Source organism: Podarcis raffonei, chromosome 3 (assembly GCF_027172205.1).
Source record: "Podarcis raffonei isolate rPodRaf1 chromosome 3, rPodRaf1.pri, whole genome shotgun sequence".
NCBI classification, from domain to species: domain Eukaryota; kingdom Metazoa; phylum Chordata; class Lepidosauria; order Squamata; family Lacertidae; genus Podarcis; species Podarcis raffonei.
The window spans coordinates 53,433,157-53,456,946 of NC_070604.1; the positions used below are offsets into that span (position 1 = coordinate 53,433,157).

Genomic DNA, 23,790 nt, shown 5'->3' on the forward strand with positions numbered 1-23,790 from the left:
TTTGTGTTTTTTGGATTCCCCCACCTCTGGATTGCCTGACCCACATGTCATATTGCAAAAACTGTATTTTGAAAGTCCACTCAGTTTGGAAAGCAGCTTGCATTTTGGCATGGGGAATGCTGATTACGAACAACAAGTCTTACCCTCCCCCTTGAGCTCATGGAACTAGTTCCAGAGAACTTTGGATCTTGGTCAGTTTGCCCCACAAGGAGACTGCCACGAACAGCACCCTACATGCTATAATGTGAAGTACCACTCACCATATAGATCATCTGTGTCATGTAGGTAATTCTCACACCAGTTGCTCTCAGGTTGCTATAGTCTAAATTCTCTGATCTACCGTATGTAGCAAGCTAATCCAGATGTCAGTGGCAGTGAATGGACCACATGGAAATAACATCATTGTGAAGGAAATGACATCTACACCAGCCATACCCATGCTGCAAGGCACCAGAGGTCTTGGACCAGAGACAATGGCTGGAAGCAGAGCCTAGCGCTCTTGCTCCATGTGCCACAAGGACAGCTCTCAGGGTTAGAGATCTTTCAGCCTGATCTCTGCAGTGGCACTGGTTTTCCTGTGTTTCAGGCAGGGAATCTTTTCCCAGTCCTATCTGGAAATGCTGAGGATTATACATGGGACCTTCTGTATGCAAAGCAGATGTTCTACCACCTGGGGAGCCATGGGTTTGCCTCAGGTCAGAACCAAATGCTTAAGAAGAGGCGTTTGTACGTGAAGAAAAGAAACGAAAACATTAAGAACCAGCAATATTCCATGACCAGAGAGAAATATTTAGCACCTGCTGGGGGGGGGGGGAGTGTCTGCTTGTTTTAAAAGACCATTTTCACATTACTTCAATGGGCAATGTGTGCCAGAATCACGATCACTTTCCTGACAATATTTTTTTAACATATATTTTCTTTGGTTTCTTTCTGTGCCTCAATTTTTTTTTCAAATGAATTGCTCAGCCAATATTCCATGATCCTATGTTGCTAAATCTGACTGATTGTGTCCCCCACTTGGAGTCATTTTATTTGCTGGCAGCACTGCTCAATGTCAGCCAGCAACTATAATCCAAAACATATCCACTTCCCTGTGTGTGCCAACATGTCTTCTGCTTACAAGGCAGATGGACAAAAAGAAAGACACAATCTTTATCCTTACATGCCCATTTTATAAGTGTGAAAAACAGAAATCCAGCTAATTAATTCTCTAATTGCTCTTCAGCATTACAGCCAAGATTAACATAACCATCACAAGTCAAGGACTAGCAATAAATATGTGAGTCATGGAAACACAAAACGTCTCTAACATTTGATTTACTGAGAAAATTGCTATTTTTCCTACTACATAAGCCATTCCAGGATGTCTGTTCAATCCATATATTCAGATCTTTCCTCCACACTTCCTTTAACCCAGTTGGATCTCCAGCATTTATCTTCCAGATTCAGGAAACCAAACTTGACTATTTGAGTATGAGTGGCTCAAACTGTTATGTACACATGTTTAATGTGTGTACATGGATCACACAGTTCCATTCCCCATGCGCTTTTGTACATATTTGTCACATGAGAGCTTTCAACTGAACTCGTATCTCAATGTTTCTCAGCCATCCTAGTGGGCTGTGCCTGATGGGGTGCATTGTCACTTCCTCCTCCTCAATTTATATTTCCCTACCCTTCCTGAATTCTGGAAACTTGAAGTCCATTGTGGGCAAACACACAGGTATTCGTTTACCTGTGAAGGCAGTCATTCTTTCCCATTATTTCTGAGATACAAGCTTTATGATATACAGTGGTACCCCTGGTTACGAACTTAATTCGTTCTGGAAGTCCGTTCCTAACCTGAGGTACCAATTTAGCTAATGGGGCCTCCCGCTGCCACCATGTGATTTCTGTTCTCAGCCTGAGTGAGGTAAAGTTCTTAACCCGAGGTACTACTTCCGGGTTAGCGGAGTCTGTAACCCTAAGTGTTTGTAACCCGAGGTGTTTGTAACCAGGGGTACCACTGTACCACACTTGCACAAAAACAGCTTTTCAAAACAACAGCACATGTGCGTTGACCAATCCCACCAGCAACCCACGGAGCACATCGTCAACAGAAGTAGAAAGTGTGTTACTAGATGGTCGTTGCAACCAGCAAAACATCACCACATATGTGGCGCAAGGCAAAATATTCCTCTTCTCCCAGGCCTTTGGCTAATGAAACAATCAATGGCCTTTTAAACTAGGAGAAGGGGGTGCTTGCTGGGTGCAGGTGACAAATGAAGCCATGGTTTACACGTTTTACATGCTTTACTTGTTACTATGTTATGTTTGTTTTTATATTGCAAACTGCTCCGTGAGCCTTGGATGAAGAGTGGTATAGAAATTAATTTTTAATTAAAAAAAAATCCACTAAAACAATACACTTTAGAATGTCCACAGTCAGGTAGCATGCACGTTTAGGTTGGGATTCCCACCCCCCCTTTCCGCATTATCCACAAATTGAGAAAATCTGAACTAAAGCACGGGGGTGGGAATTGCAGTCTGCCACTTAAGATGAGAAGATCATCTTGACTATGCAAAAAACATGCACAAATGAGACGCATCGAATCCATTTTAAGCTGCCGCGTGTGTACACAGCCAGTGATAAGTCTCTTGTGGCTTGAGATTGAGAACTATTAATTCTTAATACATATTGTATCCTGAATGTAAATTCATTGATAATGCAATGCAAATAATTTACCTGCAGTAAAAAGGATAGGAAACAGACCCTAGAGGCTATTTTCCCCATGTTCATGATTTGCTCTACTAACATCTGTGACTGAAGCAAGCTAATGAATTGCTGAGGGAGGAAAACTAATTTTGCAAAGAAGCCCACCACATTTCTGCAACTGAACTGCCTCACTCCACACTGCAAACACCAGTGATTGTTTTACATTTATACTGGCTGCACCAACAATTTGTGCTTAGCTACTCAAAAGGTGGCATTCTTATAGCTACTCTGCAGCCTCTGTAGGTAAAGTTAAAGTGATGGCAATTTTAAAAGAGCTCTGCGGCTATGCACACATTCCTGTGTACTCTTGGCTCCAGTACTCTCCTGCTGCTGGTGTTTGAAGTTGTGTTCACATGAGGTCAGCCACGATTCATACTGAACCTGCAGTTCCTTGGGAAACAGTGTTGTTTGATGCATTTCCTATCAAACCAGCTTTCATCTGATTTGAACATATAAGCCACAATCACTTTGCAGTTAAGTCGAGATGTGCTACGCTTGAGACAGAAGATGACAGCTTTGTGAACAGGAACGGGAGAGGGGGGGTCCTGCAGGCATGAGGAAACCAAAGGGGCAATGCATATCAAGTGAAGACTCCCCCCCCCGGTGTGTACAGCAATGTGCACATGCAATTTGAAACACAGCAGGGGGAAACTATTTCACCACATTTTAGGCTGCTAATCTGTACACAGTCGACCACTGAAATACAGATTGCCTTACTGAACATGAACATGTCAAGAACTGGAGTTTAAATAATTTGTAATGCAGCATTACTGGAGAGAAACATAGTTATAGCTACAAAGTCTTCTCCTAAAAGGTTGAGAGTTTGTTGGCTGAATGTCACAGGGTGTTTGCTGGAAGCAGAGATGGCTTCCTCTGAAGCAGCAGGTAATTGCCCGAGAGTCAAACTCCCACCCAGTTAAGTGGAAAGCTTGGAGGAGGAAGGGCTTGCAAAGAGTCAGTAGTAGGTTCCCCCCTCTATTTTTAGACTTCAAAGGCATTTCCCTGAGAGAGCCTTTTTAAGGCTTTCCTTGACAGCATCAGCATTGTGTACGCGTACAATGCCTTCTTTGTATCAGTTCGTTAAATAATGCTCTCACTCTCCATCAGTATTCGATTTCATGCCATTTAGCAGTCTGACCACATGTGGAATCCATCCCACAGCCCTACAATAATAGAGCGTGTTATCTCAAAACTTGAAGCTGACCCACAAAGGCCTTGTGCCAAAAATTAGCTACCCAGTGCAGCTACCCACTGAGAGCTCAATAGCAGCCGCATTTGTAAACTAGCTTGTGTGCTAAGGGAAGCCAGGAGGGGAGACGTCAAGTCTTCCCAGGCCAAATGTCAAAAGCAAAGCACACTTCAGAGCTGTAAAAAACCGATAAAAATGAGGGGCACTCCTAAGATTGCTGTGCCTTAGTAAAGATAAGTATCATTTTGGAATGCCCGTGTTACCAGTCTTTGTACGTTCTAGAAACCCCACCTGATACACATTCAAATGTGCACCATTGAAAGCAATGCTGTGCGGAAAGACAACATCCGTAATTGGATGCACGGAACACACAGATCATGAGCCTCTGATTGTTGCATATGGTTCCTGATCCAACAAGGCCTGCCCTGTGCAGATCATCTTCCCTGAATTGAGCAAAAGTGTCTTGCTCCACTTTTACTGCATTTCTCATGTGAGCTTAAGTTTTTAATAATTAAAAGCAATTAATTCTGAAGCACAATATTAAAAAGCATAATAATGACAAGTGCACAAATTATCTGAGTCGAAATCCCCAGGAAGTAATGCAATGTCTTTTTTATTCAGACAATAATCTAGTGGTAGGGGATTAGTAGAGGAAAAGGTCTTTTAAGTGCAGGCTCTTTTTTATTATTTTAATATATTGTACACCAGTGTTTCATTATGAAATGCACTAAGAGTTATTATCCACCCTGAGCCTTTGAGAGAGGGAATATTAACAAGTGTAAGAGCAATAAATGATTTTTTAAATAAATGATGGGCCAGAGGAAACAGTCAAATATTACTTAATCAATCATTTATTTCGTTGTCAATATACAGGATGCTTTACAGAGGTAAAAAGATAGGTCCCTGCCCCAAGGAGCTTAGCCTCTAAATCTAAATTTAGAGGAAAGAGTCAGGGACTCCAGGGATCAAGTCAGAAACATCATGGTCTGAGGTGGGGCTGTTGCCTAGATACCTGTGACTGTACATGTTGAAGCATCAAAGTGTCTATCAGCACAACAGAGGATGGGAAATGTGCAGCACCAACCCCTGTGATTTCGTTAAACTATTTTTACCCAACTCTTCAGCCAAAAAAGCTCCCGGGGTAGCTTATATAATATCAGTTATAAACAAGACTGTGATTACCCCCGGGCTTCCAACCTAAAAGGCACAACACAAAGGAAAAAGAGGAGGGAGAAGGAAAACAAGCAAACTCAGGCACCAGTTCTTAAAGTTATAAAGCTCTTCTGAAGACCAGTTCAAATAAAAACTGTTCAGGGAAAGGAGAAACTGTGGACCTTGCTTCCCAGCTGTCCCATTGCTGCAGTCTGCTGGAAAGACTGCTGCCAGGAGACCATTGGGAGGCCTTGGCTTAATGCTGGTGACCATAGCTTGCCACAATCCAGCCTACCAAGGGACTTTAGGGAATCCTGGGGCTCGAAAACTCACTCTCCAGATTTAGCTATAGTAATGACGTTACTGATCAGAATGGTTAGATCTCTCAGGGATGCTGGGAGTGGGACAGTAGCTGCCAAAGGGCTACAAATATAATTCCCTCCCTAGGAGAAAGTTTCATATACAGTGGTGCCTCGCAAGACGAAAAGAATCCGTTCCGCGAGTCTCTTCGTCTTGCGGTTTTTTCGTCTTGCGAAGCAAGCCAATTAGCGGCTTAGCGGATTAGCGCTGTTAGCGGTTTAGCGGGCTTAGCGGATCAGCTGATAAGCGGCTTAGTGGGCTTAGCGGATCAGCTGATAAGCGGCTTAGCGGATCAGCTGATAAGCGGCTTAGCGGATCAGCTGATAAGCGGCTTAGCGGATCAGCTGTTAAGCGGCTTAGCGGCTTAGCGGATCAGCTGATAAGCAGCTTAGCGGCTTGGGGAAAAGGGAGGAAAAAGGGGGGAAAACCCACAGGAACTCGCAAGACATTTTCGTCTTGCGAATCAAGCCCATAGGAAATTCGTTTTGCAAAGCACCTCCAAAACGGAAAACCCTTTCGTCTAGCGGGTTTTCCGTCTTGCGAGGCATTCGTCTTGCGGGGCACCACTGTACAAGACTGGCTGAATTGTTGGTTTAGAATGCAAATTCTAAACCTGTGGCTGAGATGCAGTTTTAACATTTATACAGCCATGTTATATTGCAATATAACATGTTGCATGCCTCTGTGGAGCAATGGGTCAGTGTGTCTGCCTGTTAACCAGAAAGTTAGTGTTTTAAGCCCACCTCGGGACAGCTGTGAGCAGGATTCCTGCAATGCAGGGGGTTGGACTAGATGACCCTCAGGATCCCTTCCAACTATGATTCTATGTTTTTGCACATGTTCTTTGAAGTTTCTCATGCTCACAGGAGGAAAGCAGCAAGGGGAAGAACCAGTAATATATGCAATGCAGGACAGAGAAGGATCAAAATGCAAATAGGAGAGCACACCTCTCTCTCTCTAACAACTCTTCAGCAGCAAGAGTGGATGCAGCCAGGGCTTTTCTTGGCCACAGACACTTCCACACATCAGCTGATTTTGGATTTGGTGCTGATCACTCACACGAGCTGCATGCAAAGGGGTGAGAGCAATGAAATGGAATGGTCAAGTTAAGTGGAAGAAACTATGGCTGCCTCCTCTCTTCTTGCCATGGGGCTCTTAAAGAGATAGCCTGATTGAAACTTAGCAACACCTTTTCCACTTAATGTCCAAGTTGCCAAAACCATCCTTGCCCATCACTGTTGACAGGTCAGCTATACTATTTTTGATCTCCCACCTACAGCAGAGCATTCCAATAAATCCAGATCACTAAGCAAGCTAAACTAGCCAACTTTAAGTCTGTCTAACCCTAGACAAACATTGGTCTGTAAAGAGTAAGTGGTGCTTGACTTCAAACAGGCCATTTCCCAGACGATAAGCTCGAAATGGGATGCTCATCCAAATGAACCAGATGCTTTTAATTATTAATCAGTAAAATCAAGTGCTTGGGAGATTGTGATCTCTAACCCCCAAAAGCAGGTTTTCCAGTCGATTTCCAGATTTTTAGTTTTACTTTGGAGGCTTTCAGGACTCTGGAGAGCACTACCACTAATGGCTTATTATTTATACACCATACTTAGAAATATACTCTTAGTTTCAAGTGCTTGAAAGCATAACCACAGCTTTTAAAATCTGGAGGCCCACCAGGGTACTGGAAAGGTAGAAATTGGAAATTTGGAAATCTCCTCTAGGCTCTGAAATTAAAGACCCTTTTGAGTGGATCCAGCTGACAATGAACATCTGGTCTCTGAACACAGAAATCCAGTTAATCAAAAAAAAAAGTCATGCATATTCTAAAAGGCGGTTGTATGTTGGGGTGTATTTTATACCTGTGTATAAAGAGAATAAAAACAAACGGGTTTTGAATTTGACAGAGAAATAGCATTTGCAAGAAAAAGGTTAAATGTAATTTTAAATCTCAAATCACAAGCAGGGCTTGCAGCAAAATGTTGCAGTATCTTCCCACCCTTTTAAGCGTTTGGTTCCAGAGTTCCACAGAGCAAGTCACACCCTTCTTCAGCATACTATGAACTGTATGGAGCTCAAGGCAGCTAATTCTTTCACCTACATCTTCCATCTTTTCTGTTTTGCTTTTTCATCAGACGTCCCTGGAAAACACAGGGCATACTCGTGGGCTGTTGGGAGGGTATCATTCCTTTTCCTTTACAAAATTACATCTCTATTTCCCCGGTGGGGTGCGGGGTCACCAAAATGCTTGAAAACCAGCACCTTCTTTAAGGTGCCCACATTTTACTTTCAGATTGATAGGGCCTTGACTGAGTGCACTATGAGAGGGAGCAATTAGAATCTGTCTAGTTAAAAAGAAATGTCCTGTAATACATACAGTACAGCAAAAAGGAGCATCACAGGAATACAGGAAATTACCTTATACCAAGTCAGACTTTTGGTCCATCTAGCTCAATATTGTCAACTCTGATTGGCAGTGACTCTCCAGCGTTTCAGGCAGGTCTTTTGCAACCTAATGGGAGACACTAAATATTGAACTTGGGACCTTTTGCAGGCAAAGTATTGTTGCATGCCACCCCGATCTCTGAGCAGTGTGAGATTCCAGGGGTTCCAGGCACTCACCCAAGGTCCATGTTTCCTTTGGGAATGAGGCACAGTGGAGACTGTGGTGTCTTCATGATATATGGTTTATTTACACATATGTACAACCTGAGCATATGATGGAGCGGTTCACAGCACCCCAAAAGGATCTTGCTTCTCCCATAACACAAACTGAAATCAAATATTGCTTTCAAACATTACTCTCACTCTCTCTCCAACTTGCTGCTTCACTTCTGGCCCCCATCACTGCAATTCTAAACTCTTCATCCCTCTAAGTAACCATGAGCTGAGGGAGGGAGGCCCACCCATTTGATGTCTGGTGCCAAGCCACTTCCTTTGTTGCCTTAATAACCTAGGATATTCTCTCAACTCAGGAAGCTATCCTGCCTTATATTTTAACACTTGCTGGATCCAACCCCCAAACTTAAAACACAATATATTCTACCACTGAGCTATGCTCATCCCCATCCTCTTGGTCCAATTCTATACAGGTTTATTTGGCTTTAAATCACAACAGGTTAAATGAAAGTTACTCTCAAGAAAGTGAGCATAGCAGTGCAACTGCAGGTTTTGTTTTTTAAGAAGAACTAGCTACGTGTTGGCTAATAAGTCTGAAACAAGATACACTGTGCTTCACTTGCTTCTGACTACTTTAAAAGAACCACACCTTCATTTAAAATTTTTCATTAAAAGCACTAAATAGCATTACTATGCCTAAAGGAAGAAAAATAAAAAATATCCTGTAGTCTTTTACAAGCAAAAATCTGCTGAGCAGAACGAATTCCCCTAATTTTTTTTTAAAAAAAAGATTTAAAAACAACAACCTTAAGCCTTTAAGCAACAAGAGTTTTTATTTTTATTATACATTATTGTTGCACGCAAATACCTTTCCTACCACCTGAGTGTTAATGGCTGTATCTTCAAGCAATATTAACTATTTTCAGGTGTAGGATTACCAGGATATAAAAGATCAGTAAATTAACATTTCCAGTAGTTACTTATAACATAAGAAGACCCTGTTGGATCAGACCAAAGGCCAATGGGCAGAGCAATCCTAACCTGCACTGATGTGGCAGAGGATCCAACACTGCAGGGGGCTTTGCTGCACCCACCAACACTGTAAGCTGTTGCCAGTGCCAGCAGTATCCAATGTAATGTCCTCAAACAGGGAGGGATGAGGAAGAGAGGCAGAACAAATGGCCCAGCCAAGGGTCCAGTGGATCCCAAACTGGTTTAACAGAGAGGAGTCAGATCTGGATTTCTTTCTTGTACCCACTTGTTGCCAGCCCAACAACAAAATCAAAAAATGGTGGCCCCCACTACTCTGGTCAGCCCCACTGCTCTCCAACCAGAAGTTAGGATTTTTCCAGAGGACACGATGACCCCAATAAGGTCCAGTAAGGACTTAGCATGCTTAGAGTCTTAGAATCGTAGACTTGGAAGGAATCATGGATGATCAAGTCCAACCCCTCAATCTGGGGCTCAAACCCACAACCCTGTGATTAGGAGTGTCATGCTCTACCAACTGAGCTACTTAACGTTTTTGTGACCACAGAATGCTGAATGACTTTTTGGGGGGAGGGGGAATATAAAACCAGAATGGAATAGAATGGAGTGGCCTGGAAGAGGGTGTGGTTGGCTAGAGGAGGACTCCAAAACGGCAAGACTTTGTTGCAGGTCCCACTTGTTCAACTAAGTTTGCTGCTAGCTCCTGTAAATGAGGCTGGAAACAGCTCAACTGCCTCTGCTCTAAATGCTGCTGAGTTATTACCACAACAGTAGATTCCAAATTATAGCTTTCATTCCACTGGTATGCATGGCCTTCAGCATATTTGTATACAGAATTCTATTACTCTAATAAATTATCTGGCTCCTTAAGAAGGCCGGCGTGTCGCCTTTACTTTATTCTCTCAAAAGAAGGCTGACTAGCATAAATAACTTCAAGCTGCATCAATAAGTTACAAAGATCCTAAAGGAACACGGATACGTTTTCTAGAAATGATGAACTACTTACATTCTAACAAATTGCAATCACTCCATTTATTATCTGCTTTATGTTTCAGCCCACTAGGAAGACTGCAGGTTATATTTTATAAATACATGGGTGTGTCTCTGCATGCATTTAATAGCCATTATACTATTCAGTATTTATATGCATTCACATATGTTTTTCCAATAATATTTTACACATATATGCAATTTTTCAATCAAGATTAGTTCCCAGTCAGAAAACCCTGCAACAGACCATCTACACTGTGTTACTCATGAGGAAACCAGAAGCCTATATGTAGCTAGGTCAGCATAAATTTTAGCTAGGGGGTCCCTTTATTTTCCAATAGCCTGCTCTATCCATTTTTATTATTCTTAATTAAACTTCATAGCATTTGGCTGCTGGGGTCTGAAGTGCATTTCGGCCAAACTCTAGGATTCAGGTAATGTCTCACACGTCTAGCCACTGAAACCTATGCTCCTGGGGTGAAATAATGGGATTTCAATGGAGAGAAGAGCTGGTCGCACTGTATCCGCAAGAGGGAAAGGCAGATAGATACTGGCCCTATTGCTCCTTGTAAACTGAGACAGATCTTGCACCCTAGAGAGGGTCATGGAAACTAAATGCTACTTCATAGTCCCGGGTTTTAGTATTTCTTTAAGCACTCTAGAATTCCCTCCTGTCTGGAGGCTGTAAGTGTTGAAGAAAAGTGGCAGCAATTACCATATAGTTTCAGGGCATGGCTGACCCACTCACAAGGAAATTGTGCAAGGAAGTGCATAAGCAAGCTCTCCCAGCCCCCAGGGCCCCCCCCATTACATTGCCCAGCTGTAGATTTTGCAGGTTGTTGTTTTTTCTTATATACCAACATGACTACATTTTTAGGTGCCTTGGAAAATACCTTCTTAGTCAATTTAGCATCACTTGACTCTCACCTAGCACCACACAGAATTAATCATCAGCTTTGCTAAAATACAGGTTGCTGTGCTTCTCTTTGTTTCTGCTCTGTGCCTAATTAGGGCCCTGTGTGTATCAACTTGTGATGTGTTGAGGGAGCTGAGTAACGGGAGTAACTGAGTTTTGTGTTCTCAAAAATGGTGTGTAACTTGGTAGTGTGGTACCTCGGGTTAAGTACTTAATTAGTTCTGGAGGTCCGTTCTTAACGTGAAGCACCACTTCAGCTAATGGGGCCTCCTGCTGCCGCTGCGCCGCTGGAGCACGATTTCTGTTCTCATCCTGAAGCAAAGTTCTTAACCTGAGGTACTATTTCTGGGTTAGCGGAGTCTGTAACCTGAAGTGTATGTAACCTGAAGTGTATGTAACCCAAGGTACCACTGTATCTGTAACAACGGGTCAGGACTGCTGATCCTTTTAGATTTGTCAGCAGCCTTTGACATGGTCGATCATGATCTTCTGGACCACCGCCTTGCGGACGTGGGGATACAAGGCATAGCCCATAACTGGCTGTGCTCTTTTATCTCTGGTCGGGGACAGAGGGTGGCACTAGGGAGGGAAATGTCGTCGCGACACTCCTTGGTGTGTGGAGTGCCGCAGGGCGCAATTCTCTCCCTGATGCTTTTTAACATCTTTATGCGCCCCCTTGCCCAGATTATCCGGAGCTTTGGGCTGGGCTGTCACCAATATGCTGATGACACTCAGCTCTATCTGCTGATGGATGGCCACACCGACTCGGCCCCGAACACTCTGACCAGATGCTTGGAAGCTGTGGCTGGATGGTTTCGTGGGAGCCGATTGAAACTAAATCCTTCGAAGACAGAGGTCCTATGGCTAGGTCGGGATGGCATGGGGATGAGGGACCAACTCCCTTCTCTTGCGGGGGCCCAATTAGTGCCATTGCCTTCCGTTAAGAGTTTGGGTGTAATCCTTGACGCCTCCCTTTCCATGGAGGCGCAAGTTACAGCAACAGCCAAGGCGACATTTTTCCACCTTCGCCGCATCAAGCAGTTGGTCCCTTACCTTTCCCGCCCCGACCTGGCCACAGTGATCCATGCGACAGTCATCTCCAGGCTTGACTACTGTAATTCGCTCTACGCGGGGCTGCCCTTGAAGCTGTCCCAGAAACTCCAGCGGGTACAGAATGCTGCAGCGAGGCTCCTCACGGGGTCTCTGCCATGGGAGCATATTCACCCAGAGCTTTTCAAGCTGCACTAGCTCCCGGTGGAGTACAGGGTCAGATTTAAGGTGCTGCTTTTGACCTTTAAAGCCCTTCACGGCCTAGGACCCTCGTACCTACGGGACCGCCTCTCCTGGTATGCCCCACGGAGAGCCTCAAGGTCCATAAATAACAACACCCTAGTGGTCCCAGGCCCTAAGGAAGTTAGATTGGCCTCAACCAGAGCCAGGGCCTTTTCAACTCTGGCTCCGGCCTGGTGGAACGCTCTGCCTCATGAGACCAGGGCCCTGCAGGATCTGATTTCTTTCCGCAGGGCCTGTAAGACAGAGTTGTTCCGCCTGGCCTTTGGCTTGGAGCCAATTTGATTCCCTCCCTCCCTCTCTTTCTTTTTTCTTTTCCTTCTCCTCCTGCGATGAGGCTACATTTTAATATTTTAATGTTGTATTTTATTTTTGTTTTTAAGTTGTAATCATTCATCTTGTTTTTATTATTGCTTGTAAGCCGCTCTGAGCCCGGCCTTGGCTGGGGAGGGCGGGGTATAAATAAAAAATTATTATTAATTATTATTATTATTATTATTAACGAGCAGAGATTTTTTTAAGTGTACAATTTTGGAACTGAGTCTAAGAGCTCGTAACATCCAGAATAATTTTTATACTTTTTTGCTTTTTAATTCCCCTCCCCGCCCCACATCCCTGCTAGGGATGCAGAAGGCATTGATTTCCATTCTGACCCAGGTTCATAATGTACAGTGCTTCTGTTCTGATGCAGTTCAGCTTCTGACAAAAACTGCATTATTGTCTTAGTGTCCACTGTAGTGTAATTTTACATAATTAATTACATAACTAATAATGTAATTAATCATAGTATTATTATGCTATGCCCCATCATTCATTTCAATGCACAGGCCATTCACTTCAATACAATACAAAGGAAACACAATTGAACTTGGGGAAAGGGGAGTCATCTATTATGTATCATCTGAAGACTGAAAGCAGCAACAACTGATCATATTTGCTGAATTGATTTCCATTCTGGACACTGGACAAATAAGTGGACATCGGCATTTTCCTCTCCAGTTTCTGTCAGAGGTCTCCAGCATCCCTTATCCTCACTACCTCCTACCTTGGTGTAGTATCTTGCCTGATTAAGAGTTTGATAGGGGCAACATTTCTAGTTCTATTTAGTGACAGATGGCATTGCCCAACTGCGTATTTTAGAGTATCCACCCCCACTCAAAAAAAGGAATGCTAGGAAGTTGATCCAACAGATCCTGCTGGTTAGCTGTTGTGACTAAAGTGCTAGCAGGAAATGAAGAACAAGGCAATACCCTCTTACCAGCTTGCTGGTAAGAACTGTCTGCCTCCCTCGAAATAGGAGCTGGGGCAGAATAACCACTCCCGGGATGTGGGGGGGCAGAGCTAGAGAATGGGGAACAGGAAAGGATGAAAAGAATTTGAACCTCATTGGGAGAAAGGAAGACGGAGCTCTCTGTTCATCGCCCATCACCCTGCAATTCATCAAATTTGATGAGATTTTGCTAGGTGATTATAATTACAGCATGTCACGCTATGAGTTTCCCCCACCCTTGAAAGATAGGATTCCCCAGCTGCTGCTCAAAAATGTATGAAGCAAGACTAATTTTTTAAAAGCTAAGGTAAGCATGCAAGGATCATGGCTGTGCTGTGTGATCATTAACCTAGTAAGCTTGCAAGAGACATCACTGCCAGGAACCATTTTATAATCAGTATTTTCTGGTCTATTAGCTGCAAATGAAAAGGCTTTAAAATATAATTAAAAGATCAGTAGCTTTTCCTTGCACAGTTACTACGAAAATAATTCCAGAGCTTCTATATCTTCTCTTTCATTCTTTCTCTGCTCCCCTCCCCCCTGATTTTGTACCAGGTTGCGCTGGTGCTCCTGGGACCTGATTATTTGCTGTTGAAAACAACTGTCAATGAAAGGGCATCCTTTTATTGCAAACACAATAATCTCTCTCAGTCTGCTCTTTCAGACTGACAATATTTGAACAAGAACTCCCTGAAGTCTTCCTTAGTTATCCATGCAGATGCCAATGGCTTGAAGTCACAATACCTAGTGCTGTAATGCTATTAATCTCCCAGGCGAAATGGGTTTGATCACAGGAGAAGATAACCAAGAGTTTATATAAAATCCATGTGTGCGAAAAGTTCCCCTTTCTTTGCACTGAGAGCACAAACTCCCTTATAAGCCCTTTGCACCCAGAGTATTCCTAAGGAATGCTATAGGACCAATTCTAAGAAAGCTAGTTGCACTTAAGCCCCATAGTTGTGGGTTTAACTTTTCCCAGAGCATGCCCCACATCTCATCCATTCATAGTGCATGAGGTGGGATGCCACTGCTGTGCCACCGTCACCATGACCAAGATAGGGCAGGGCAGGGTGGCAGCCACAGCAGGGGAAGGATCAGGCTGGCAGTGGCAGCAGGTATATGCACATCTGCACCCACGACTGTCAACCCAGTGCTTCCCCAGCCATTCCAGTTCTGGCAAGTGGCAGCACTGCCACAGCTGAGAGAGCAACAGAGCAGCAGCACACCTCATGTGACATTGATGTATTCAATTCAGGATGCCTTTTATGTCATTATTTCAGCAACCAGGAATGCTGTTGCTATATGTTCACGAAATTATAAACACAGGAGTCAAGGGCTATGTCTCCAAGTGCTAAAGTCCTTAAAACAGTGCTGACAGTATCTGCTATTTTTGCAGCGTGATCCTCACTTCCAAGCAAGCATGATTAGGATCGTATCCAAAGTCTGGGTTTTGTTTGTACATGCATGGGATAATCAGAGACTAAAGATGACCAAAACAACAAAATGAGAAGCAGTATAATGAGGCTCCTCTCAGCCGAGATTTTGAAAACCTAGTAGGGTGGTTAATTCAGATATGAAGAGATGGAGGAGTTCAAAATTCTCTGTCAGTAGCACACTAAAAGCAATCCAAGATATTGAGCGAAGATATAAGAATATGTGCAACACTTGAGATTCCCTGCCTGAGTAAACAAGGAATGTTGATGCAGAATAACTACTCTGAATCAATCACTTCTGAAAGGTCTGGTATATCAGATCATATACATAAGCCCTTGGAAGGAATGCTAATGATTATAATTAGTTTTGGTTTTTCCTTTGAAGCTTCCAGTCCAGGCACAGTCAGATATAATTTCTTCAGTCCATCTGTTTCAGTGTGGCATTTCCTAGTTTCTAAGATGATGCAATAGCATTTTTATTGTAACATAATAATGTTATTGTTAAGTGTCCTAAAGATTTCAGTGTGTGTGTGTTTTGCCAAAGGCTACAAATTCCCTTTATTAAGGAAAATAAATCTGGATGAAAGTCAAAGAGAATGCAAGATTTCTATTTTTAAACATTCAAGAAATGTTTCTTTCCCAGAAACATAAGACAAAACCTTGTAATGGTGTGCCTGTAATAGTCGGTTCCCAACTTTCTCTTTGACTCCCTGTGACAAAGGGCAGAGAACCAATTCTGGCAGGAAACTTTATCTTCCCTGAATCTGGAACCTCAAAACAGGGGGTATAAAAAAGATGCATTTCCGAGGCTTTGCCTTTAGCAGCTCAAGAGGGGAAGTGGGAGAGGCACTATATCAATACAGGACTATATTGAGGAGGAGGGGTGGAGAAGCTGGGGAAGACCTTGAAAGATGTCCCAATTATCAGCCTGTCTCAAACCTTTCCTTTTGGGGCAATTTGGACTATTGCAATCTGGTGCACATCCTTTTAAAGGATGGGAGCTAGTTTGAAATAGTCACTGGGTTGCTGTATTCACCCAGCTCCACTGACTTCCAGTCCATTTCTGAGCTTAATTGGAAGTGCAGATGGTTACCTAACTTTAAACACCTACATTGTTTAAAGCCCAAGTACATATTAGCTCATCTTTGTCCACACTAGTTCACCCAGTCCCTAAAGTCATCGTATGTCTTTTCCTGGTTGCCCCCCCCCCCCCGCCAGGGACGACCCTAACATTAGGCAGAGTAGCACATCTGATTCAGGTGGTAGAAGCAGTGTGGCAGCAGCCTTCCCAGCTGCTCCTCTTGAGCCTCCTATTCATTCTCCCACAGCCTTCTGCCCTCTAAACTAGGCTGCTGCCCTCAGATGCAGTAGTGGACACTGTCTCATTGTTGAAGCAAAATCTGACTGCCAGTACAGAGAGAAGTTGGAATGTGGGGAGGGGGTCCCTTATTGCCCTTTCTCTCAGACCACAATGTCTTGGGCTGGGCCTGCCTCCTTTTGAGGAAAGGCAGGTGGTGAATGAAGTAGGCCACGTCTTCAACATACATCTAAAGCACTATTATACCATTGTAACAGTCATGGCTTCCCCCAAAGAAGGGCACTGAGAGTTGTTAGGAACCCCCTATTCCCCTCACAGACCTACAGTTCCCAGAGTTCCTTAGGAAAGAAGATTGATTGCTAACAATCGTAACTGTGAGTGGACTAGTGGTCTAAGAACTCTTAATAATAATAATAATATAATAAATTTTATTTATATCCCGCCCTCCCCAGCCGAAGCCGGGCTCAGGGCAGCTAACAACAATCAAATAATCAAACAATCAAATAAACCAACATTCTAAAAATATTTCATTATAAAAATTAATTAAAATCAAGTTAATGGCAACCATTAAGCAAAACTCTGTGCAGGTTGCCAGAGGAGGGAGTCAGGCTGCGCCCTGCCCAAAGGCCTGGTGGAACAACTCTGTCTTGCAGGCCCTGCGGAAAGATGTCAAGTCCCGCAGGGCCCTAGTCTCTTCTGACAGAGCGTTCCACCAGATTGGAGCCGCAGCCGAGAAGGCCCTGGCTCTAGTTGAGGCCAGCCTAACCTCTCTGAGGCCTGGGACCTTCAGGATGTTTTTATTTGCAGACCGTAGGTTTCTTTGTGGGGCATACCAGGAGAGGCGGTCCCGTAGGTACGAGGGTCCTAGGCCGTATAGGGCTTTAAAGGTTAAAACCAGCACCTTAAACCTGATCCTGTACTCCACCGGGAGCCAGTGCAGCTGATATAGCACCGGATGAATGTGGTCTCGCAGCGAAGACCCCATAAGGAGTCTCGCCGCGGCATTCTGCACCCGCTGGAGTTTCTGGGTCAGTCTCAAGGGCAGCCCCACGTAGAGCGAGTTACAATAATCCAGTCTGGAGGTGACCGTCACATGGATCACAGTGGCTAGGTCAGGGCGAGAGAGATAAGGGGCCAACTGCTTAGCTTGGCGGAGATGAAAAAATGCCGCCTTTGTTATAGCTGTAATCTGCGCCTCCATAGAGAGGGAGGTATCGAAGATTACACCCAAACTCTTAACGGACGATGCTGGCACTAACTGCACCCCCGCAAGACTACAGGATGCTTCAGGGGAAGTCATGGCTGTTAAGATGCTATAGCAGTGCTTTAAATGCATAGTGCAGATGTGGCCAAAGAACCATTCCAAGGTACTCAGCCTTGGAATGTCTCCCCAGGGAAGCTCACCTGCATAAACTGCTACCATTCCAGTGCCAGGCAAAATACCTTTTTATTCTCTTAAACTTTCATTTTAAAACCTATTAAATAAGCCACTGAGGAAATGCTTATGTGTTGCATTGTATTTATTATGTTATACCTGCTATTTTAATCTTATTTTTTGTTGATTTTTTTAAATTAAAAAATGTATGATTGCACTGTTTTTAGTCTTTTATAATGAGCATGGATGAGCTAAAGGCACAGGATAAACATTTAATGAATGCATAAATAAATATTAAAACGTAAACTTCCATTCTATTTTCTTAGCTGCAGTTAAGGCAATGAGTAATATGTAGGCTTCATAATTGCTAGCAGCCATGAAGGACAAATATGTGCATTTAAGAAAATAAAAAACCTGATTTTTGTTGGTATTGTTTAAAATCGTCATCATACATTTATTTCCCATTGTGGTATTTTGAGCCATACTTGACAATTTTATCTTGGCTACTCTATCAGGCTATAAAGAGGGCTTCATGCTTTCATTTTGCAAATCATAACACATCATTTCTCTCCACTAGTTATTCTTTAGATGGCTGTGATGGACTGTGAATGCCAAGTAGGAGAATATGTTTTTTATAAACCAGAAAGTGTAGAAACATCTGGTTTCTTGGCAAACATGCTGAAGAATTATATTGGTGGCTCTGGTGTTTACCAGATCTGTCACATGGTTGGGCTGCAAAGGACAATCCTTTTGTTTTTTATTGGTGTTTTCCATACATTCAGCTTTTTAAAAATCAGATAAATGTACTTAGCAGTTATAACTTTACATAAAAACAGCGTGAAGATGAAGACAGAACCCATTTAACTCTCAATGTGTTATTTTAAGAAGAAAAAATCCATATGATTAATATGATTATAATTGCTTGCAGTTATGGAGATAACCTGCAATCAAGATCCTTGCATCTGATAAGAGGCAGAACTTTATGAAATATTTCAAAATCTTTTCAGCATAGCCCCTGTGCATTTTTTTCTCTTTACCTGTGGCTCCTAGCAGGAAGTCCCTGATGAGCATGCCAAAAACCTTCATCACAATGTTTACTCATAGAAGAATACCGCTATTTCCTGATAGTCTTTATCAAAAATAAAACAAAGCAAAGCAAATTTTCCCCCAACAATTCATCTAAACCCTGTGGTTATTTAAGGATTATACTAAGAACACCATTTCAAACATCTGAGAGTACGATCCTTATCAGTATTTTAAATTTCTCTGTAATCCATTTTAACTGCTGGAGGAGAAGTGGGGGTAGAATAACTTTTACATTTACAAAGCAATCCAAGGAAGCAAGTCCTATTGAACTCAATGGGGCTCACTTTTGAATAGACATGTCTAGGACTGCATTGTAAGAGCATGGGTCACCAATGTGGTACCTGAGGGCACACAGCTGCCCACAGAAGCCGCCTCTGATGCTCACAGGGTCTCACCCCCCTGATGAAATTAGCTAAAGATGGCTTCTTCCAAGGGTAATAGAATGAGTTTTTTTCAAGCCTAATTGAGGCATGGGGTGATTTTAGTGGGGTTACACCTGGGAAGGGGGGAGAGTTGCAGCATGCATGTACTGCTCAAACTGTTCCCCTGTTTTGCAAATGCTACAATTCTTTTTGGGCCTGTGGTCACATCTGGTAAAGGGCTTAGGGTCTGACTTCCTTGATTTTAGACTTTGCTTGCTGCTCTAATAATGGGTGATGTCTTCCATCCAAGGTTGACCACAAATACAAAGACTGTCCGGGTACTGGAGCTTTTTGTAGCAGCCATCCAAGGCTATGGTGGGAATCACTTAGAAATAGCATAGCTAGGGTGCCACTGGGCAGGCTGTGGCACTGAGGCCCACCTGAAAGTGGTACAAGGTCCAATGGTGAATACCAGCGTAGTGTTTGAGAAACACCGGTCTAACCTATCCTATGTTCCTAAAAACAAACAAAAGCATCCCTGAAATGTAAGTAAAAAGCAGAGGCAGAGAGACAGAAAGAACTGCTGAATTATTCATAAAGTATTTGTCCTGCCTTAACACAATGCAGCTTACCATTCACATACGTACGTATGTACGTACACACACACACACACACATTATCCAGATAAAATGTAGGAAATGAGCTACAATAAGATATCTGAAATGAAGGACAGGCAACAGCTTTTCTTCTCTGAAGTACATCTGGGGACATCTGATACACTTTAAAGAGGGAAATTACTGCCACCAAGAATTATTTCTAATTGATGAAGGGCACTCATATAGAGAGGACCGGACATAATGCAGATCTGAAAATGACATTTCCCTGAAGTACATGGCTATTTAGATCTGAGACACCAGTTGATATCTGAACAGCCTGACCTTAAATCATGTTTACTCAAATCCCACTGATTTCAAGTGGTTTACTTCAAAGTTTAGGTTGCTTCAGACTGCAATCTTACTGCAGAGTCTCAAAGCCCAATATTCTTTGATCACATTTGAACTCTGTCCTCATTACAGAGCTTGTATTGCTTCAGGTTGTTATTGTTCCAGATGAGGACAGCATTTTGAGTCCCTCATCATAAAAACTAATTTACTCCTCATGATCTCTTTGGCTCAACTGCTTCAAACCCTGTCTGGGCCCCAAGTTTACGAACAACTTCAAATTCCCAAATCAACCTTAACCTTATTTTTTAAGGCAATTTTATCAGCATATGGGGCTACCTGCCATAATGGAAATAGATTTGCTAGGCTGAGATTAAATAAATGTACTAGTCTAGCACTCATGACTTATGGTTGCCTTATGATATTCATTGTCAAGGGATGCCTTTTATTCCAGAATACACATCCTGTGGATGCTCCAGATTTCTGTAGAATATTTCCAAGGTCACTTTTTCAGATTTGACAGCTGCACAGGGCTCCTCACTTTACAGTTTGGTGACAGCTTTACCACCTCAATCTCAGTGCATGCCTCACCATTGATTTATTTCATACATATATTGTATTTTATTGGACTACAATCTGAATTACATAGAATTAAAACTGTAATAAAACAAAATACAATATAAAAAAGCATAAAAACAAAAATCCCATATTCAACCACAAATCAAAAACATGCCACAGACCACCTGAATAAAGCTCACACAGCCCCACCCCCACCCCAATAATCTTGGAAAGAGCAGTTTAATAGTGCTGGGAATCGGAATTCTGCTGGGCAAACCACAGAGGCTGGATGTGCTTTAAATGTAGGATACATAAACAGCCAAGAGAGAAAGAAAAGAAACCATCCCTTTTGCGACTCTCAGCAGAACTAGCAGACAACCCAAGGCCACCTCATAATTTAACATATGTCCTGGCAACCTCAGGGCCTCAATGCACCGCATTGCAAGGGGTTGGACTAGATGACCCACCGGATCCCTTCCATGATTCTGGGATTCTCCTCCATACGATTACCTCCTCACGCCCACCAGGCCTGAACCGAGCCACGTCTCAAGCAGCACTACCACCCAACTGAAGGGTAAACCACCGACCACACGGAGGCGGCCATTCTTACCTTCTTGCGGGCGTCGCTCGGGGGCGCCCCCTGGAGGCAACAGGTGGGCTCGGCTGGGCCCCTGCGGCGGCCGCTCCTCACGTAGGTCACCTGCCGCCTGCTGGTCGCCTCGCTCGCCTTCTCAGCTCTGCGAGCGCCCGGCGGCGGGAGAGGCGGCTTGCGCGCCTCCTTGACGGGCTGGGCGGCGTCCCAGGAGCGGCGGAGCCCCAGCTGCAGCAGGCAGAGGAGGAGGGTGGCGGAGAGCAGGCAGAGGCGCAGCACGCAGCCCTTCCCGGGCCGCCTCTCCTGGGCCGCTGCGCAGCGCCACGGGCTCATGCTGCCGCCAGGGTCCCGGGCGAGCGCGCGGCTCTCCTCCTCTCCGCGCTCCTGCCGCTGGGCGCGTGCCTCGCCCAAGGACACATGCCGGGGAAAGTTTAGGCTCTGGCTGGCGGTAGTTCCGCCCCTCTCCTCCTGCTCCAGCCGAGAAGCGGAGGGCGCCTCAGAGCCGCCGCCTCCCGGCCACCGGGCGAGGGACGCGAGCCTCGCTGCAGCTCTTGGCGGCCACCCCAGGGCTCTGCGGGTCCCTCGGTCCTCCTCTTGCACGCTCGACAACGGAGCAAGCAGGAGAGAGCATGGCCGGGTCCAGTGGGGCTTGATTGGAAAAGCGGCGCAACAGGTAGAAGTTAACGGAAGGCAAAGAAGGATGGCTGGAAAGTTGGCCTTTCTTGCAGCGCTTTCCAACTTTCCCTCGAAGTTGCGCCATCGGAGCCGGCTGTCCTGTGTGGCTGAGTTCGGAATCGGGGTTTGTTGCTGGTTCCCTGCTGTTTTCTAGGTAGTTGCAGTTTGCAGTGGATCAGTTTAAAAGCTGCTACCCAAGCTTTTGACTGGCATAAAGCATATATGCTTTTAAAAAACTGTAACAAGTGAAAAGTACATATGGAAGGGTGATTCCACTCACCTCACCTGGAGATTATCTGTGTGTGACAGACAGTGAGTGGTGGAAAGATGGTTCTGCTTTAACACACACACCCCATCAGTGCCAGATTTGCATATAAGTTAAACAAGCTATAGCTTAGGGCCCCACTCTCTTGGGGGCCCCCAAAAAATGTAAAGGGAAAAAACTGGATGTACATTTCCAAAATATAAGATAAAAAACAAAATAAAACCTGCATACAGCAACAGTGGTTTGTGTTGTATAGGCTCCTACAATGTAAGCAATGGGCCCCACCTGCTAGCTTGCTCCCTAAAATATCACTGGTTTGCTTATTTCTAGGACAGAGGTGCCTGGCGTGCTCTGGTCCATGGGGTCACGAAGAGTCGGACACGACTAAACGACTAAACAACAACAACAACAAAATATATTGGGTGCCTACATTCTGCATGGACTGGTTGCATGGCAACATGTGCAAATGGCTTTAGATACCTATTAGGTCGATAAATTACCATATGGCATATATTCAACACAAAAAACAACAACAATTGGTTGCTGAGAAAGGACAGCTGGACACAAAGAGCCCCATTACCTTCAGTAGCTTGGGGCCTCAAATCTGGCCCTGCTCCCAATGCTTTTCCTCCTTCCTTCTCCGCCCCCCCAACTCAGACCAGGATCCTGCAATGCAAATCCTCCTTCAGCAACTGCCCCAAGTGAACGGGGAGAGGGGGGCTATTTCCCAACAGAACCCAAAGGGCAGGAGGCAACAGGCAGTGTCATGTCCAAAAGTAGCTCTATGGGTCAGAAGTTTCCAATCAGGCTAAACAAGCCCCTCCAGAAATGTGCTTAAAATGTATGGTGTGGGTGTGACCATAGTATTAGAGATCATACAGAAGCACACCCTGATCATATGTTTAAAGCACGTGGCTCCCCGCTGAATCCTGGGAACTGTAGTTTACCCCTCACAAATCTACAATGCATTCAACTGCACACTAATTGAAGCTGACCTAGCAGTGACCAGGAACATTTAATTAAACGTTTAATCGTGCTTAAGTAAGGTACACATTTCCACCAGATTATTTTCAAACCCTGAAAACAGCAGTGTTAGTCCAGATGCCACTCTTTAGAGTCCATGCGTATGTTTGAAGCAGTTTCTCACTGGAAAACCACAATGTAATCTGCAAAAAATTAGCAAACCAGAGCACTGGCCTGCAACACAACCAGGCTTAAGAAGTGTTAGTTCAAGAAGGAGAAGGAGGAGGAGACAGTCTTTTTTGTGAGAGCAAAATGGTAAGCAGAAAAATGTCCTGGTATCCCCTTCATCCCTTTTATGGTGATGAGGAAATTAATATTGTTCAGAGGTTTGGCCATGATTGTTAGATAATAATCATCAAATAAGCCCCTCCCTAACTGGTAAAATAAAATAAAATACAGATGCAGCTGCTATAAAAGTTCTTAACAGCCTTAGGTATTTGCTTGAAAAGAGAAATGCTTTCTCCTGATATCAATGGCCTTGTATTCTCTTGGCAGTCAGAACATACTTGAACAGTTACAGTTGCTAAATAAATTCAGCCAGACAAAAGCTCCTTTGTCCTGAAGTAATAGAGGGCAAAGCCAATGTAGGGTAAAAAGAGCAGAGGGCCAAGTAAACATAATTGCTTTT

General features: G+C 43.9%; 1 protein-coding gene across 2 annotated transcripts in view; it reads right to left on the minus strand.

Moving 5' to 3' along the window:
- METTL24 (methyltransferase like 24) overlaps positions 1-21,922 on the minus strand; it is an 81,029-nt gene extending 59,107 nt beyond the window's left edge. Inside the window, exon 1 of one of the 2 annotated variants that reach the window (XM_053381666.1) lies at positions 21,218-21,922. In XM_053381666.1, coding sequence (XP_053237641.1) covers positions 21,218-21,532 — 315 coding nt within the window. In that variant the 5' untranslated portion in view covers positions 21,533-21,922. The remainder of the gene's footprint in view (positions 1-21,217) is intronic. The other variant, XM_053381667.1, reaches the window with a different exon arrangement.
- Positions 21,923-23,790: the final 1,868 nt, after the last annotated feature.